Here is a 19,914-nt window from a genome sequence, read left to right as displayed (position 1 = left end):
GAATTATCTCACATCATCTAAATGCATTATAATTGTGGCTTAGGTGTTTTGTTGTTGTTCTTTCTGAGTATTCATGGTGTAAGAATACACCCATCCTAATACTTAAGTTTTGTTTTCTCATGCCAAGGCTGAGAGCTGTCCTTGTCATTCCCAGGAGAGAGCAGTCATCTAATGTAGAATGTGTGAAAGTCTCTAATAGCTGCCTTATGATGCTCATTAAAAGTAATTTTCATGCTCTGTATGTATGCCCCTTCGTTTTCATTACAATGAGTAGCTGGTTCTTGTTGCTGATAAGTATTTCAGACACATTAAACACAGTAAGAAATGGTAAGTACAGAGTGCTTAACAGGTATTTTTTTTATTTCTCGGATAAAGATAGCAATTTGCACACATTTGGTTTTGATGATTCCTGTTCCCTCCCTGTTTCTCTTGTTAGTAATATCCGCTGTTTCAAGATTGATCAGCCTTCTACAGGAGACGCTTCTGGAGCCCCAGCTGTTTGGAGTCATGGTTACACTGAAGCTTCGGGGGTAAAAAACAAGTAAGTCAGATGAACCTTCAGAGGAAGAACTGCCTCCTGCCTGTCTCACTCCTTTAGTTGGGTAGAAAGAAACTCAGTGCTGTAGCACCCACTTTTCTCATGTAAAATTTCTTTGAGTATTCCAAGTTTCCCCAGAGTGAGGCTCCCTCATGACTTATGTTTGAACATTAAGGGAAGGCCCTGTTTGGAATCACATAGTCTCCCTTAGTAGGAGTCGTTGCTAGGATACAAGGTAACTGACACATTATATCTGTGTAAGACTCCAGTGTTTGGAAAAGGCCTAGGTATTGAAATGCATCCCTGCTCCTTTGAAAAGCCCCTTTATCTTTCTCTGACGCTTGTTTACCAAGCAAAACAGAGATAGTATTAAAGGAGAAGTAGCTTAATTGTGCATATTTAAGATCACTCATGTTATTGACTATGGAGCTATTTTTACAATCTAAATTAGATTGGCAGGAGTTTGATGTCCATTGCCTCTAATGTCATCTGCTTGTCTTGCCACCAGAACTTGCCCATCTTAATATCTTTTTCTTTTCCATTTTCCCCACCCTCCCCTCTCTTAGATACAGATGTTGATTTTTCCTGAAAAATGTAACCAGGCTTTTCAGGCTTGCTTGTATTATATGAAGAGGCGCTAATAATTAGTACCTAGACAGGTAAAGAATCCTATAAATTAGAATGGTCATAATTTAATTAGCTGAAGTATAAGAACACAGAAGTCTGAAAGTAGGGGAAGAACAGAAAGTGGAGGTAGATCTAATAATAGCTAACATTAGTATTCAACCCTGGGCACACATTAGAATCAGTAAGGTAAAGAAAATTTTTTAAAAGTCTCCCAACCTAGACTCATTAAATCAGAATGTGTTAAAATCTCCCCCAGGTGATTCTAATATGTGTCTAGGCTTCAGAACCACCGACTAGCTGAATACTCTTCATGGAAAATAAAAGGTTTGGAATTGTTGCTGCCATTCTGCCTGCTTTTCTTTGGGACAGAAAACAGCATCAACTCAAATTCTGGATCTGACACATTGATCTTTTCCCCATTCCCTACGGTGTCATTTGGCCTTGTGCTCTCTAGAGAAGAGTTAACAACTCTGTTCTCTTTGCTCAGAAAAGGCAGAATAACCTGAGGAGGTGTGCCTTAGTTCTGCCTGGGCTCCAGCTACTCCCTGATTTCCATGGACTTTGCACAGTATGTCATTGTGTTGGGGCAGAGGGGAATTCGTGTATTCTTTAGCGCACTCAAAGTTTCTTTCTGGAGATCATTACTTTTTAGATCAAAGGATCTTTTATGTCTTCCTTACAAACACCGGTATGTGAAACTGCTCATTTCTGAACACTAATGTGAAATCTAAGATTAGTTTTTAATATCTCTGTGTATTAATGTCTATTATCTACTCAATGTGTCTTAATGGAGCAAGTAACCAAGTAGATCTGGGTGGGCTTTTCGGCATAATTCCCCCTTCCACAATTGTGTCACATAGTACAATGTGTGGACAGCAAAGTGCACTACAACCCTTTGAATTGTTCTAAAGTGAACACACCTTCAGACTACCACCTGCATCCAGAAATAAAAAATGAAGAGTCATTGAAAGATACAAATAAATAAATAAATAAATAGAAAATGGACAGCATGCCAGTAGTCCCAGGCTATGCTTTGCCCTCACTTGATATTTCCCCTTGCTTTTTTTACCCTTTGATTTTGCCAATAAAGGTTTCTCGAGAGCTTTTTGTTTGTTTTTTTGGTGTTTTTTGTTTTGTTTTTACTTTGTTTGCGTTGTCAATGATCATTTAAACAAGCAGTTTGCTGCTTGACACCTTGAAAGAAGGGGAAAACTGTGGTTGTCCTCTCTTCAAATCTCAGTAGACATCTCTTCCTCCTTTGGGGAAACCCAAGAGGGAACTACAGTTGGATAATTAGCCTCTTTTTTTTTTTTTTTTTTTTTTTTTTTTTTTGAGCTGGAGTTTCACTCTTGTTGCCCAGGCTGGAGTGCAGTGGCGCAATCTCAGCTCACTGCAACTTCCGCCTCCTGGGTTCAAGTGATTCTCTTGCCTCAGCCTCCCAAGTACCTGGGATTACAGGCACCCGCTACCATGCCCGACAAATTTTTGTATTTTTAGTAGAAATGCGGTTTCACCATGTTGGCCAGGCCAGTCTTGAACTCCTGACCTCAGGTGATCCATCTGCCTCAGCCTCCCAAAGTGCTGGGATTACAGATATGAGCCACTACTCCCAGCCTAGCCTCTTCTTTAGATTAAAAACCAAACAGGAAACTTCACCAGAAAAGAAATGCCGAGAATGATCACCACTGTACTTAAGAAAAAAGAAAGAAAAAAAAACTACGTTACTGTATTTTTTTTTCCTCTTTCATACTGCCTCATTCCAGCTAGCAAGGGGAGCCTACAGAAGGAAGATGGAATAAAATGACTTTAAAATTTAACTTTGCCACTAATTGCCTTATAATTTTGGATAACTTGTTTTTCTTAATAAATAGAGGCAAGAATTTCAAAATATTGAGATAGAAGCCAGACTGCCTGGCTTTGCACCTGAGTTCTATACCTATACTTTCTTGCCGTGTGACCATGGGCAGTTTCTCAGTCTCTCTTTAGCTAAAATAAGCAATAAGAAAAAACTACCTATTCTCATGGTGTTGTTAGAGGGTCACGTGAGTTAATATGTATGACATACTTAGAACAATGTGTGCCATATAATAAACCCTATTTAAGTGTTAACTACTACTATTATTGATTATAATGGTCATTGCTATTATTATTTATCCCTGAACTCCTTAAAGGGAGGGATTATATTTTTAAGTTTATATATCTGGTATGTAGCTATGATACATAGCAGGTGCTTAATAATTTTTTTCTCTTTATATATGTAAGAAGGTATACTCTATATTCAGTAAAATTCACCCTTTTTAATGTACAGTTCTGCAAGTTTTGGGGAAAGAATATCATCATGTGTAACCACCACTACAGGGTATAGACCAGTTCCGTCACCTACCAAAATTTACCCCATGCCCCTTTTTGTCAATTATTCTCCCCAACTCCTGTCCTTGGCAACTCCTGATCTGTTTTTTATCTCATTGATTTTGCCTTTTCCAGAATGTCATATAAAAGGGAATTATATAGTATATGGCCTTCTCATTCTGACTTCTTTCCCATCACATAATGTGTTTGAGATTCATTTGTACTATTGCATGTGTCAGTAGTTTGTTTCTTTTCATTGCTTTTTATTCCTAGTAGCATTCCATTGCATGGACATATTATGGTTTGTTTTTGTTTTACCCATTCACCATTTGAAGGATGTTTAGATTGTTTCAAGTTTTTAGCAGTTGCAAATGAAAATGCCACACGTTGCAAACAGTTACATACAGGTTTTTGTATGAATGCTTGTTTTCATTTCTCTGGGGTAAATGCCTAGGGGTAAGGATTGCTGGGTCATATGGTAAGTGTGTATTTACTTTGGAAGAAACTGCCAAACTGTTTCCAAAGTGCCTGTATCATTTTGCACTCCCAACAGCAATGTCTTAAGAGTTCCAGTAGCTACACATCCTTACCAGCAGGTGTTATTGTTAGGTTGCTGTTGTTTTTTCCATTTTAATAATAATATCCCATTGTGGTTTTAATTTACATTTCCCTACTCTTTTCATGTGTTTATTTATCATCCATATACATTCTTTGGTGAAAACTTGTTCATTCACAATCAAATGTGATATTAGCTCTAGGTATTTTTGTAGACACCCTTTATCAAGTTAATTCTCTTCTATACAGAGTTTGCTAAGATTTTATAATGAAATCTTAGTTTTTATAATAAACAGATAACACATTTTGTCATAGGCTTTTTCTGTGTCAATTGAGATGACTGTATTTTTTTTTTTCTTCTTCAGTCTGTTGATGTGCTTAATTACATTGATTGATTTTAAAATGTTAAATACACTTTGCATTCCAAGTGTAAATTCACTTGGTCACAATGTAGTATCTTTTTTTTTTCTTTTTTTTGAGACAGCTTTCACTCTTGTTGCCCAGGCTGGAGTGCAATGGCGCGATCTCGGTTCACCGCAACCTCCACCTCCCAGGTTCAAGTGATTCTCCTGCCTCAGCCTCCTGAGTAGCTAGGATTTCAGGCATGCACCACTATATCCGGCTAACGTTATATTTTTAGTAGAGATGGGGGTTTCTGCATGTTGGTCAGGCTGGTCTCGAACTCCCGACCTCAAGTTATCCTCCCTCCTCGGCCTCCCAAAGTTCTGGGATTACAGGCGCGAGCCACCACGCCTGGCCTGAAGTATTATATTTCTTACATGCTGCTGGGTTAGATTTGCTGTTAATTTGTTGAGGATGTCTATATTCCATGGTGGATATTAGTCTGTAGCTCTCTTGTGATGTCTTTGATTTTGGTATCGCGGTAATGCTGGCCTCATAGAATGAGTTGGGAAGTGTTTCCTCATCTTGAGTTTTCTGGAGGAGTTTGTATAGAATTGGTAATATATCCTTCTTAAATATTTAAAAGAATTCACCAGTGAAGCCATCTGTGCCTGGATTTTTTTTTAAACCTACAATTTCTTTAAATAGGATTATCTCTTCCTTCTTCTTGAACAAACTTTGGTAATTTGTGTCTTTCAAGGAATTTGTCTGCTTTATCTAGTTTTCAAATGTATTGAATGTATTGACATTATGCTTTTTTTTTTTTTTTTTTTTTGAGACAGAGTCTCACTCTGTCACCCAGGCTGGAGTGCAGTGGCACAATCTCGGCTCACTGCAGCCTCTCCCTTCTGGGTTCACGCAGTTCTTCTGCCTCAGCCTCCTGAGTAGTTGGGACTGCCGGCATGTGCCACCATGCCCAGCTAATTTTTTATATTTTTAGTAGAGACGGAGTTTCACCATATTGACCAGGCTGTTCTCGGACTCCTGACCTCAAATGGTCCGCCTGCTTCAGCCTCCCAAAGTGCTGGGATTACAGGCATGAGCCACCATGCCCGGCCCATTATTATGCTTTTAAAATCTGTAGAATCTGTAGAGATATGCCTCCCCTCTCTCATTCCTAATATTGGTAATTTGTGTTTTCTTTTTTCTGATCAGTTTGATTTGGTTTATCAATTTTATTGATATTCTCAAAGAACTATATTTTTTTTTGTTTTATTGATTTTTCTCTGTAATTTTTCTGTTCCACATTTCTTATGTTTTAAGGGTTTGTTGTTGTTGTTGTTGTTGTTGTTTGAGACGGAGTCTTGTTCTGTTGCCTAGACTGGCCTTAAACTCCTGGCCTCAAGCGATCCTCCTGCCTTGGCCTCTCAAAGTGCTGAGATTACAGGTGTGAGCTATCACAGTCAACTGCTTTTCTTATTTTTATGACTCCCTTTCTTCTTGCTTTGGGTTTGTTATGTACTGCTTTTTCTAGTTTCTTTAAATGGAAGCTTAGGTTATTGATTTGAGACCTCTAATTCTGTAATATAAGCATTTAGAGTTGTAAATTTCTTTCTAAGCAATTTTGCTAATATCGTTGGAGAACATGCTTTGTATGACTTGAATCTTGTAAACTTATTTGGACTTGATTTTTTGTCCAGAATCTTACCTATCTTGGTAAAAGTTCTGTGTGCATTTAAAAAAAAAAAAATTGCTGTCAGGTGTGGTGGCAATTAACTCAAGTTGGTTGATATTGTTGCTCAAGCATCCTACCAATTTTCTGTCTACTTATTCTGTTGATGATTGAGAGGCTATGAATATGGATTTGTCTGTTTCTCCTTGTAGTTCTATCAGTTTTTGCTTCATGCGTCTTGAAGCTCTGTTAAGTATGTAAACATTTAGAATGATGTAGCCTCTTGATGAACTGACCCCTTTATCATTATGACTCTCTTTATTCCTGTAACATTCTTTATTCTGAAATATACTTTGTCTGATACTAACATAGCCATTTCAACTTTTTTTGGATTAATGTTAGCATGGTATACCTTTTAAAAAATCCTTTTACTTTTAACCTATTTGTCTCATATTTAAAATGGATTTCTTATAGGCAGCATATACTTAGGTCTTTTTTTTTATTCAGTCTGAATTTTTTGTCTTTTGGGTAGTGTTAAGGCCTTTATATTTAATGAAATTATTGATATGGTTAGGTTTAAACCTTCCACCTTACTATTGTTTTCTATTTGTGCTGTCTGTTCTTTATTTCCTTTTTCTTCATTCTTTTGAATTATTTATTATGATTTGATTTTATCTTTATTCATTCTTACTCTACCATGCGTCTCTGTGTGTACATGTGTGGTTTGTTTAGAGTTTATAGTATGATCTTTAACGTACCACTGTTTACCTTCAAGTAGTGGTAATGTCATTTCACATATAAGAACCTTGCAGATATGTACTTCTTCTCCTGTCCTGGCCTTTATGCTGTTGTTGTCGTATGTTCTGCTTCTATCTATGTTATAACCTCCAAAATACATTACTATTATTTTTACTTTAGTTATTTTCTAAAGCGGTGTTTCTCAACTTTAATACCATTAACATTTTGAACCAGATAAATATTTGTTGTTGCCTCCCAGTAATTATTAGAATATTATTGAATAGTCTATTGAGAATCACTGTTCTAAGGTGATTTTTAAAATAAGAAAATGAGGCTGGGCACAGTGGCTCATGCCTATAATCCCAGCATTTTGAGAGGCCGAGGTGGGCGGATCACTCGAGGTCAGGAGTATGAGACCAACCTGGCCAACGTGGTGAAATGCTGTCTCTATAAAAAATACAAAAATTAGCTGGGCATGGTGGCGAGTGCCTGTAATCCCAGCTACTCGGGAGGCTAAGGCAGGAGAATCACTTGAACCCGGGAGGCAGAGATTGCAGTGAACCAAGATCACACCACTGCACTCCAGCCTGGGTGACAGAGTGAGACTCCATCTCAAAAAAATAATTTAAAAAAAAATAAGGAAATGTTTCTGTTGACTCACCTGGCTATCATTATCGTTGTGCTTCATCATCATCATTGTGCTTCATTCTTTTGAACAGGTCCGGATTTCCATCTGGGATCATTCTCTTCTACCTTAAGGATTTCCTTTTCCATTTCTTTAGTGCCAGCCTGCTGGTGGTAAATGCTTTTATTTGTGCATCTGGAAATGTCTTTATTTCCCCTTAACTTTTCATAGCTGTTTATACTGGCCTAGAAATCTAGGTTGTTTTCTAGTTGTTTTCCATTGGTACCTTCAAGGTGTTGCTCCACTGTCTCCTACCAGGTTTCCAGGGAGAAGCCTGCTGCTGGGCATATCCTGGTTTCCCCACTCTACCTCCCACCTTTGTTCCTGGTTTCTAGCAATTTGATTTTGATGTGTCTCAGTTAAGTCTTTTTCATGTTTCTTTTGCTTGCAGTATCTGTAGGTTTATAATTTTCTTCATATTTGAAATGTTTTCAGCCATCAACTCCTCAAAAGTGTTTTCTGTCTCTTCTTTTGAAGACTCCAATTCCCTGTAGTATATTAGGCTGTTTGAAGTTGTCCTGCCACTCACTAATATCCTGGCCTTATTTTTTTTTTCCAGTCTTTTTTTTTTCTCTGTTTCATTTTGGACAGTTTCTGGGACACAGTTACTTGGAAACAGTTTGATTCTTTTGAGTTTGGGGTGGAGAAAGTCTCCAAATTTTCCACAGGTGCAGGGAACCACTGTCCTCCTCCAGTGCACTGACTGGAGACTCTGGTCACCCTGTCCTCCTTCAGCCCCCAGCTCTATCTCCTCAATGCACAGACCACAGCCTTCACCTGGGTCTTCCTCCCTGTGCTGCAGCCTGGACACTTCCCCAGGAGAAAGCTGGGCGGGAAGCAGGCTCTCTCCAGGATCACCGACCTGTGCTCTTACTGTCCAGTTGGGGTTTGTTTGTTTGTTTTTTCTGCCTTTTAAAAAAGTTATTTGAAGACTGGGCATAGTGGCTCACACCTGTAATCCCAGCACTTTGGGAGGCTGAGGCTGGCAGATTGCTTAAGCTCAGGAGTTGGTGACCAGCGTGACCAACATGGTGAAATTCCATCTCTACTAAAAATACAAAAATTAGCTGGGCGTGGTGGCGTACTCCTGTAGTCCTAGCTACTCAGGAGGCTAAGGTGGGAGAATCGCTTGAACCCTAGAAGTGGAGACTGCAGTGAGCCGAGATCACACTACTGCACTCCAGCCTCGGTGATAGAGGGAGACCCTGTCTCAAAAAACTAAAAATAAAAATAACTTTTGTAAAGTCATTTGAGGCTTTTTCTATATTTGTGCATGCTTTTCATATAGGTTTCATCTATTTTTCCCAGTGTTTTCATTGTCTGTTTTGGCTGGATGTGGAGATTCTCCTTAATAACTGCTTATTGAATGAATGCGTAGATATGGATTCCTCATCTCTTATCTCCCATGACTCTTTTTCCCCTTCTGTCACTGACATTTAAAAATAAACTCATCAGAAGAGAAGCACGTAGGAAGGCATGTGTGAAGCATAATTTGTGCTCATCCTTCTCTGCTAATCAAAATTTGCTGATAGAAATTAGCTGGAGTCAGTTTACCTGCCCTTAATCTGTCTGGAGTCACGAAGAAAGAGACAAAACTGAGATAGGGAAATCTTGAAATAAATAAGCACTGGGCTGGGCCTGGAGCAGGAGGATGAGTGGACTCAGCACAGAAGTGTGGTTGCCTTGCAGGTTGTGTGTCGCAGCCCTGTCGGTGAATAACTTCTGTGACAACCGCGAAGCCCTCTACGGTGTGTTTGATGGAGACCGGAATGTGGAGGTGCCCTACCTTCTCCAGTGCACCATGAGTGACATTTTGGCTGAAGAGCTGCAAAAAACAAAAAATGAAGAAGAATACATGGTCAATACATTCATTGTCATGCAAAGGTAAAACTCAGAGTTCCTGCTTACCTGCTGTATGTTTTTTTGCTCTTTGAGTGTTTATCCTCTGTGTTTTGACTATGAGTACCAAGATGCATTCAGGCAAGTTTGGTGTTGCCCAGGCATCAGGAATGGTGCTCCAGTTTGAGACATACTGATGTTCATATAACTTTGTGGAAGGCTCCGACAATGACAAGGAATTAGTTTCTCTGAGAACTGGACCTTACTGGCCTTTATTGATTGCAGATTTTCATCAGATTGTTTGCAATGCCATTTTTCCTCCCAAATCATGTGAGCTCTGGAGGCTTTTTAGACTTTCTGGTGTGGGGACCTCTCTTTGAAATGGACCGTTTCTATCCTAGTTTCTTGGCCCTTATGAAATACTATCACTGGTTTGAGGTAGTGCAAACCTTTGTTAAATCAAGATGGTCAGATTTTAGCTCAGGAGTTAAATCATTCTTTATATTTTGTTTTCCCCTTTATTAAATGTTCAAGACAGTGTTACTGGCAGAATCCTAGGCCATAGCCTGGAGTTTCCACCAGCAGCAGAGTTTTAGGTTGCTATAGAAATTGTAGTATATTGTTTGTAACTCTTAGATGAGTGAGGATTCCCTCATTCAAAGAATTGTTCATTCTTATCACCTTCATGGCTTTCTAGGTGATAATGGAATTGCCTGTCTATAAATATTGTACTGCAGACTCGCTCATGTGGGACCCAGGAGTGATCAGCGTACTGGTACTTGAGGTCATGATAGCAGTCATGGTCTTTTGTCCTTATCTGTTCTTTCTCTCCCTTGATACTCTGCCAGAGCAAGTAGCTTTGTTAAGGGGGTAGAAGAAGTGTCTGGGGAGGAGTGTTCAGAGCAGCATTTACAGTGATACCTGCGTCTCAAATGGTTCCTCTCAGAGAGCTTGGTGGAGGCAAGCCTGGGGTGGTTCTTGCTGCTACAGTCACCTCTGACTTTCAGATTCTCAGTGAGCATGTACAATTAGCAATTGAACAATAATGACTAATATCCAGCAAGCCCTTAATATGTACCAGTCATTGTTCTAAATTTTACCTTATGTGTCATAAATTGTTACCAGTTAGCGGAGTAATGTTACTGAAAGTCATGTACAGAGAGGTGAAGCACAGTGCCTACGGGCTAGTAGGTAGTGCAGCCAGGACCTGACCTCGGGTTGTAAGACTCCAGAGGATGTTCTAACTAGCAGGCACATCAGCTTTCCTGGTTTTACCACCCTTTTGTTCTAGAAAAACATCTAGCATGTATCATATGCACACACATACACATGTGCACACAGCCCAAAGCACAAACACATCCCTTCACAACCCCCAAGAGGTCTGCTTTTTATGCACCCTCAAGCACTGGTAAGAATTAAACACTGAGAACCCCAATCTCGGATTACTTGCCATACTTTTTACGAATCACTGTGCCTAGGAAAGGGAGAAAATGGAGCTGCCTTGGAAAGGTCTAGAGCCAAATACCTGAAAGTTGGAGTTTAGGAGCCTAAACTGTCGGCCCTTCTCCAGGGTCTTTTGTGTTTCTCTTATTTTTCCTATCTGTTAAGAGGGTATGGGTTGTGTGGTGAGCTTTGGGTCCTTAGGGGAACTGGTCGGATTTCCTAATGCATGCAAGTAGGCAGCCCTGGTTTCCATTGCTCCTCTTGCCAGTTGCTTACCTTACACATGTGATAGTAGCAGACAGTACCTTAGGGTCTGGCCTTGTAAAACAGGAGGCTGTTTTTCTTAACTTTCTTGCTCCTGTGCCACTCAGGAACAGCAGGGGCCTGGGCGGTGTTACCATTTGTGGGGCTTGCCATAGGAGTTCATGAGGCCATGGGAGCAATAATGGTCTTTTGTCCCTCTCTGCCGTTTCTCTCCCTTGATAATCTGCCAGAACAAGTAGCTTTGTAAGAGGGGTTTTTGATTTTTGATTTTCAGAATTTGCAGGTGCTTCCTATATTTGATAAGTCTGTGGATTAATTGTCATGATTAAAAAGATAAATCACAAGCACTTGGTATTCGATTACTAGAATGTCCTTTCTATGAGTTTTCTAGAATAGAGGGTACTGGGCCAGAAAGTTTTTACTATATAGGGCAGGAGCATGAACACTCCAATACTTAAAGGCTCCTACCAACAAACATCCTTAGAAGGGGGAGAGGGTTGTCAGGTTTTTCTGACGTGTGCCTGCCAGTGGGGTAGGGTGTTTATACCTGCTCTTATGTGCATGGTTGTTTCAATGTTCCTCTCCTGTGGACAGAGGGAATTTAGAGAAGCAGAGAGAGAGAGAAGTCATTTTCCTGCTGTCTTTGGAGTGTGCTGATAGGGCAGTGTGGTTGACGAGGGTAACAGGCTGTATACAGCAGCCCAGGGGCATCTGCCTTCCAGAGCAGCACCTGTGGCTTTTAGTGGTACAGTGATACTGTCTCCCAGTTGTGAGCCTCTCTGTGTGGATGTGTGTGGTGTCAGATTCCGGGGCTCCTTTCATCAAAGAGGCGGAGCAGTGTGTGCTTTGATGAAGGAAGCGGAGTGGAATCCCCAGAGGTCTCCTTCCTGGCCCTGTCCAGTGGTGCAGTCTTCGTGTTGAATTTGCAGAACTGGCACTGATGGACTGTGTTTGAGTGTCACCCCCTCTCTTCGGATTCCAGGAAACTTGGAACTGCTGGGCAGAAGCTTGGTGGTGCCGCTGTCCTTTGTCATATCAAGCATGACCCTGTGGACCCAGGAGGATCCTTCACCTTGACCTCTGCTAATGTGGGCAAGTGCCAAACAGTTCTCTGTCGAAATGGAAAGCCACTGCCTCTGTCCAGATCTTACATCATGAGCTGTGAAGAAGAGCTGAAGAGGATTAAACAGCACAAGGCCATTATCACTGAGGTGAGAAAAGAGGGCTTTTCCCCAGGATGGTGGAGAGGAGAGGAGACCAGATCATAGCAGAAACTAGCTAGGGAGCATTTGCCTTCAAAGAACACTTTTTGAAGTTGGTTCGACATTAGAATTCCAAACCCATAGTATCACAAAGCAAATGTCTTACATTATGACGTATGCTTGTCAGTTGCCTCTCTGCATCAGGCACTGTGCTGCGTGCTTCGTGGGCACGATCCCATTCCATGTTTGCAGCCACTCTACAGAGGGCTGCTTTGGTGGTTGAGGGCTCTACCCCTGACATCACACTACTAGTTTTCATGTCTTAGCTCTGCCACTTGCAGGCTGTAACCTTTAAACCTCTCTAAGCCTCAGTTTTCTCATCTGTAAAGTGGGAATAATCATGCATCTGTCCTATCTTACAAGGTTGGTACGACTTGTAAACTATGAAGGTCTATATAAGTGTAAGTCGTCGTTATTTTGGTTCATGTCTCACGTCCCATTTGAGTACACAGTGAGCAGTTCTCAGCTAGGGGCAGTTTGCTTCCCCACAAGACGTTTGGCAGCATATGGAGACATTTTTGGTCATCACAGTTGGGGCGGAGAGTGCGATTGGCATGCAGTGGATTGAGGCCACTGAGCATCCTACAGCGCTGCTAGGACAATGCCGCTCAACACCCCACAATGCACAGGGCAGTCCCCACAGCACGGACTGTGGTGTGTGTGTTTGGAGGACGTGTCTCAAGGTAGAGAAGTAAAATACAATACAAAACAAAACCTCATTGTTGAGTATTAAGCAATGCAAACAAAAGCGAGAAGAGGCGAGGCACGGAAAACAAGAGAAGTCTGACGTGCAAACCATGATTCATGTAGGCTGCTGAAATCATTTACCTTCAATTGTGTTTGGCATAGTGTTGAACTAAAGTTGAATTCAGTGCATTCTGTCCACATTAGACTGTCTTCTGCTCCCTAACACAGTGTCTGCCATCCATGTTCATCCTCTCTGCTCCAAGAATAGACAGAGAACAAATTCACACAGACTCATTTGCACAGAATCCCATGTATAGCTTGAGTGTTTCTGTTTCTTTCTTAAGGCCCTCATCAAAGCCTATGTGGAATCAGTCTTTTTTCTCTACTGGACTATAAGCTTTCACCAGAGTCCACCTCAAACTGTACGTGGTTCTGTGGGTTTTATCAACAGTGTAAGACTGGAAACTTCTTGAAGGTAGATGTTTATCTGCAGGTCACTGCTGTCTGCCCATGTCATTTTTTCAGGCACAGGGCAAATGACCAACACCTTGATGAATTAGCGAATGGAGCAGAACTCCTGGAGCCCATGTTGGAAGCTTCAGTGCTCATGAATCACAAAACCATTGGTTCTGATGGAGAGAAATCTAAAGGGATGGGCAGAACAGCAAGAACAGTTTCTGCCAAATTCCATGCTTTGGGGACAGATTATGTCAGTAGAATCAAGGCAGTTTAAGGTTGTGCTTGAAGCCCATCTTACTAATTGTACTAATAGGAATGCTTATCTGCTTATAAGTGTGGTGTGGCAAAGTTGTGTGAGAAGCTGGGAAAGACATCCCTAGGACAAGCAGGCACCTTCCCAAATCCCAAATAAAGGAAAGTGGTAGGACTGGAAAGGAAATGGATGTTCTCTGGAAGAAACACTTGCTCATCCCAGACAGGGATTTGTTGTAATGAAGCCTTTCCTGGAAAGAGGTGTTAAAACTAGGGCATGTAGAGATATGTCATGGACCTTAGAGTCTCAAAATTTGAAGAATAAAGAACAAAGCAGGTACACATGGAAAAAAAAATCTTTTTATTGGCAAGTGGTCTGGCACTTTGGTAATTGATTTAAATAGCATGCACACAGCTGAACTAAAGCCAGCAGATCTTGCCTTCTCCATTGGTCAACAGGAAATCAAGTTCGAGGAAGTTGTAAGAATTGGCATTTCTTCTTTAGCATCTGTTCTCCTGACAGGAGCATTCTTACCCACCTAGTCATGCCAAGGTTTTCTCCACCTCTTAAGTACTTTCGAGTCCTCTCTGGACTTTTAGACACTACTGCCACTTGTGATCATGGAGAGCAATGGAAGATTCAGGAGCATTGTCTTGATATATGCCTGCCTCGTGTATCTTTGCTCAGGACTGGCTTCTGTCAGAAAGACTCTGCCTACCTCAGAGTCTTCCTACGCCCAGCCCGTCTGAGGGCCGATCCTTGATCACCATGTTCACTGAGGGAGGGAAGATGTAAACCCACCTTTATAGGAGGAGCTGGCCAGCTATGCTTGCTGTGTGTAAGGCTAGATGATGGCTTGCTTTAGATAAACAGCAGGACTTGTGACCTAGTGTGAATGGGGTCCCAGTAACACACATAACCAAAATCTTTTCCTTTTGTCCCTACTGCTCCTTACCTGCCCAGGCCTACTACCTGGGGTTTCTGATGACAGGTGCACATTAACTACTCACTAGAGAGTGAGCCCTTCTTTCCTCTGTGGGCCACACAGCACTTCTTTGTGGTCCTACAGTTGAGACAGTCGAAGGACCCGCAGGGAACCTGCACAGTTGCCACAGGTGCTCTGTATTAACTGTCTCTCTGCAAACCCTTGTTCTTCCAGGATGGCAAGGTGAATGGGGTGACTGAGTCCACGCGCATCCTGGGCTACACCTTCCTCCACCCCAGTGTGGTGCCTCGCCCCCACGTGCAGTCCGTGCTCCTGACCCCCCAGGATGAGTTCTTCATCCTAGGCAGTAAGGGGTTGTGGGATAGCCTGTCCCTCGAGGAGGCCGTGGAGGCCGTGCGCAATGTTCCCGACGCCCAGGCTGCCGCCAAGAAGCTGTGTACCCTGGCCCAGAGCTACGGCTGCCACGACAGCATCAGCGCTGTGGTGGTGCAGCTCAGTGTCACCGAGGACAGCTTCTGCTGCTGCGAGCTCAGCGCCGGTGGGGCCGTGCCACCACCCAGCCCTGGCATCTTCCCTCCCTCAGTGAACATGGTGATCAAGGATCGGCCCTCAGACGGGTTGGGCGTGCCGTCCTCCAGCAGCGGCATGGCTTCCGAGATCAGCAGTGAGCTCTCCACTTCCGAGATGAGCAGCGAGGTGGGGTCCACAGCCTCCGATGAGCCCCCGCCCGGAGCCCTAAGCGAGAACAGCCCTGCCTACCCCAGTGAGCAGCGCTGCATGCTCCACCCCGTCTGTCTGTCCAACTCCTTCCAGCGCCAGCTGTCCAGCGCCACGTTCTCTAGCGCCTTCTCCGACAACGGCCTTGACAGTGACGATGAGGAGCCCATCGAGGGCGTCTTCACCAATGGCAGCAGGGTGGAGGTGGAGGTGGACATCCACTGCAGCCGGGCCAAGGAGAAGGAGAAACAGCAGCACCTGCTTCAGGTGCCAGCAGAGGCCAGCGATGAGGGCATTGTCATCAGCGCCAACGAGGATGAGCCGGGTCTGCCCAGGAAGGCAGACTTCTCTGCCGTTGGGACCATTGGGCGCCGGAGGGCCAATGGCTCTGTTGCGCCCCAGGAAAGGAGCCACAATATGATAGAGGTGGCTACAGATGCACCTCTTCGAAAGCCTGGAGGCTATTTTGCTGCCCCGGCTCAGCCAGATCCCGATGATCAGTTTATCATACCCCCGGAGCTGGAAGAGGAGGTCAAAGAAATCATGAAGCATCACCAGGAGCAACAGCAGCAGCAGCAGCCACCACCGCCACCTCAGCTCCAGCCGCAGCTGCCGCGGCACTACCAACTGGACCAGCTGCCAGATTATTACGACACGCCACTATGACCCAGCCGAGCTATTTAACAAATAAACTAACCACAAAATACCAAGTTGCAAGAGTCTCTCAGGCTCACATTAAACCAGGGGTTTTACTCCACGTCCTTCCCCCGGACACTGTTCCCAACCTGTCGTCGCAGCTAATCTGTAGGTTCTCTTTCTTTGGGTTATTTTTTAAAATAATCACCACTTTCTTCTAGTGATGCTTTACCAATATGATTTACATTTGTTAACTTCTCCCCCTAACATATCAGATATGTAAAGACAAAGAGCAAAAGGTTTAATATATTACAGAGAAACAGTTAATGATAATGTGCTATTTTTTAAAATGGCTTTTTGTTGTTTTGTTTGTTTGGAAGGCAGGGCAGGCTGCCGTTGCTAAATGATTTAATAATATTGTAATTCTGTATTTCTTTGGGGGGAAAAGGATTTTTTTTTTTTTTTTTTTTTTTTTTTGGTCTTGAAAATAATAGACATTTGTAGAATATGGAGACTAACTCCTAGGAGTTGCTTTACTCTGTCAGGTGACTTAAGTCACTGGGATTCACTAATTTTCTCTGAGAGAACAGCGATTGAGAATTTCTATTGTAAATAGCTCAGTGTTGTATAGTGAGGCTTACGATGTTTTGTAGTCTTGGCGTGAGGACACAGCCCAAGTAACTGACGTTTCCCCTTCCCCTCCCCTCTGAGGAGCCTGCCTGCCTCCCAACTCACCCTCACTTCACTGAATGAGGAGGCTGAGCAGCTGCAGCGTTTCTGTCCAGAGGAAGTGGATCTTAGGCCACCACACAAGAGCCTGCACCCAAAGGCCCTAAACCCGTTTTCCTCCCTGTCCCAGCCTCTCCACTTTGACAGACAATTTTTAACTGTGTTCCTTACTGCTGCCACAATCAGCATGGCTGTATAGTGCCCCATTAGGCCATTTACATACCCAGAGTTACACTCAAGCAGAATGCACAAATGGACATGTCATAATTTTTGTTATAATAAATATGAAATTTACAAGTATTTACAAGTATCTGCTTTTGTCTCAGCAGCCAGATGTGTCTTGGAGACAGTCACACTAGCTTGGGTTTGGAAAGAATGGATGGAATATTGGGGTTATCAGATATTTCTGATTTTTTTTTAAAGAGAAAAACATCCGTTAACCTACATTGAATGAAATGTGAAATTAACTGAATGCTAAACAGTATAATTAGCTGATCTTATAGCTTTTCTTTTCTTTTCTTTTCTCTTTTCTTTCTTTTCCTTTTTCTTTTTCTTTTTCTTTTGCTTTCTCTTTTTCTTTTTGAAATGGAGTCTCACTCTGTCTCCCAGGCTGTAGCGCAGTGGTGTGTTCTCTGCCCACTGCAACCTCCGCCTTCCGGGTTCAAGTGATTCTCCTGCTTCAGCCTCCTGAATACTTGGCATTACAGGCACACACCACCACGCCCAGCTAATTTTCATATTTTTAGTAAAGATAGGGTTTCACCACGTTGGCCAGGCCGATCTCATACTCCTAACCTCAAGTGATCCGCCTACCTCAGCCTCCCCAAAGTGCTGGGATTACAGGTGTGAGCCACCGTGCCAGGCCTGATCTTACAGCTTTTCTATTTCTTCTTATGACTTAGGGTAAGATGTTTGGGTACTTCTTAGGGAAGATGTGAGAAGGGGGACAGACAGAGGTTGTACAGATAGAGGCGATCCCTGGACAACTTTACTCTCACGAAGCCAAGATGGTTTTCAGTTTTCTGGGGGCCTGTAGCTCACATAAGCGGGTTAAGCTGCCTCTTACTGGGACAGGGTCAGTCGAGCTGGTTGGCTTGCCCTCCACCACCAGCAGGAATCATGTAGGTGCAGCGGCGTATCCTTAGAAAGCCAGTATTCCCAGCTACTACTCAACCGCGTTTACAGACAGTGGGCCTCCGCCCTCACCTCGCCCCCACCCTGCACTTGGGAACCGTGTGTGGAAGATACTGTTGGTCTTCATTTCACATGGACCACCTTCCTATGTAGACCTGGCTTTCTTCTTTAGGTCGGCCCTTGGGTGGGACCTGGCTAGTTCAGTGACAGGGTAGTTCTTATTTCTTAACTAGTAGACTCGGTGGTGGGCTCTGCATCCCCCTCTAGGAGGCCGCTGGGTGGACTTTGTCTTCATAATGGCCGTACTTCACTTCCATGTCAGGCTACTTGCACACAGTGCTCTTTGGAAACCACTGAGGCCATGGAAGAGAATTGCCTCATCTCGGCCCAGTGAGGGACCCAGGGACCAAGGGAGCTGACTCCCCAGTGCAGGCGGAGCACTCTGGCTGAGACTGGAAGCTGAACCACCTCGGGACCCCTGCCCTGGTTCACTTGCCAGCCCCTTGCCTTCTCCCTGGGGCTGCCCCACTGGGTTGAAGCAGATGTGGACAACTCCAGGCTTTCACGTCAATGCCTTAGGTCCTGCAGGTCTGGGCTGGTTCTCTGACTTCCTCAGTTCTTAAATCCACCTCTGGGCAGGGTTCACCTGTCCCCGTGGCTGGAGCAGACCCAGGCCGTGTATGTGGATCTCTTCCACTGCAGCTCACTTCCAGAGCAGTCAGAACCGGCTCAGCGTGGCCCACGGAGGCAGCAGTCGCTTCCAGATTCTAAAATCGGCCCCACAGCAACTCTGGCCGGGGCAGCCCCTGGGACCCAGAAGCTGTGATGCAGGGACGCCTCATTTCCTAACTTCTGTGTCTGCTGCAGGAGAAAGGGGTATGAGACTTGGAATTGTTCTTTTCCTGAGTCCTCCGGTTTAGTTGTGCTTGCTGCTGGGTTTATTGTCTCTTACGGTCTCATTGTGCACATACTACATGTAAGGCACCTTGGAGATATGGAGTGAGACTCTGCCCTTTGGAGGCTTGGGGTAAGTAGGGCATTTAGATGAAAAGCTAATTCAGTCGAGCACATGATGAGTGACCAAAGTGGCACAGACTTACTGATAGGTCTCCATGCTCTTGCATGGGAGCTGCCTCAGTTATTTCTGAGGAGTTTCTTTGCATTTCTGTTTATCCAGATACCATCTAATAGTATATGTAGAGCTGCTTATACAACTGAAAGTGTTTTCTGAATATTAAAGTCCTTAATATTTGAAGATCCCTGAAGCCACAGTGTCTGCAGGGTAAGTGCTAAGGAGAAGGGCATCCCCGCCTGCTCTATTTCCTGCTTCCTGCTGGAAATCCAGGTAATTAGGAAAGGGCTTTTGAGGGGAGAGAAAGGAAGAAATGAAAGCGAAAGGGGAGAGCTCTGGTGAGCCTTGCCAGGAGAAGAGCCCCTGATCAAGGACTCTTGAAACTGTTTGGTGTTGGATCCAGTGCGTGCTGCCCACCCTGTGCTGCCCTCAAGCTTCCTGCCCTTTGCTCCCGCTCCTGAACACTGGCTTTGATGAGAGGTAGCAGAGCCAATCTCTGGGGCCCAGAAACCCCACCTGCCTGCCTTGGTTTCTCTTGATTGCTTTTGTCACAGCACCACCTGCTGGTAAGCTTAGACTTTGGGTGGAAATGGGCTTCATTCTTCTTTATCCTTTCTTCACTTTCCCAGAAGAAACAAAGTGTTTAAGTTTCTTATCACTGTATTTTCCTAAACACATGATAGCAATCTCCTATACCACTGGCAAGTATAGCAGAGAAGCTGTGTTTCCGCTTTTGTTTCCGCTTTTTAAGACAGTAGAAGTGATGACAGCTGGTTCCTGTGATGAGCCTGATTTTCCTTGGGAAATCGACATGCAGAAATATTAAGATGTATAACCAGAATCATATAGTTTTGCTGGGAGAGAAGTCTGTCTTCAACATCCATCTAATTTCCAATTCCCCTTTCTCCACAGTTAAAAAAAGCGAAACCCAAAGCATCTGTTAACATGTTTTGGACCTCATAGGATA

General features: G+C 43.4%; 1 protein-coding gene across 1 annotated transcript in view; it reads left to right on the top strand.

The window, feature by feature from the left end:
* Positions 1 to 16,490, top strand: part of LOC105477008 (PH domain and leucine rich repeat protein phosphatase 1) — a 267,523-nt gene extending 251,033 nt beyond the window's left edge. The window contains exons 14-17 of the mRNA XM_011733306.3: positions 437 to 541; positions 9,196 to 9,390; positions 12,035 to 12,263; positions 14,873 to 16,490. Coding sequence (XP_011731608.2) covers positions 437 to 541; positions 9,196 to 9,390; positions 12,035 to 12,263; positions 14,873 to 16,042 — 1,699 coding nt within the window. The 3' untranslated portion in view covers positions 16,043 to 16,490. The remainder of the gene's footprint in view (positions 1 to 436; positions 542 to 9,195; positions 9,391 to 12,034; positions 12,264 to 14,872) is intronic.
* The last annotated feature ends 3,424 nt before the right edge of the window (positions 16,491 to 19,914 follow it).

This window comes from Macaca nemestrina, chromosome 19, assembly GCF_043159975.1.
Source record: "Macaca nemestrina isolate mMacNem1 chromosome 19, mMacNem.hap1, whole genome shotgun sequence".
Classification (NCBI taxonomy): Eukaryota; Metazoa; Chordata; class Mammalia; order Primates; family Cercopithecidae; genus Macaca; species Macaca nemestrina.
The sequence above is the reverse complement of the archived record's forward strand: the minus strand, read 5'-3'. Positions and strand labels throughout refer to the sequence as shown.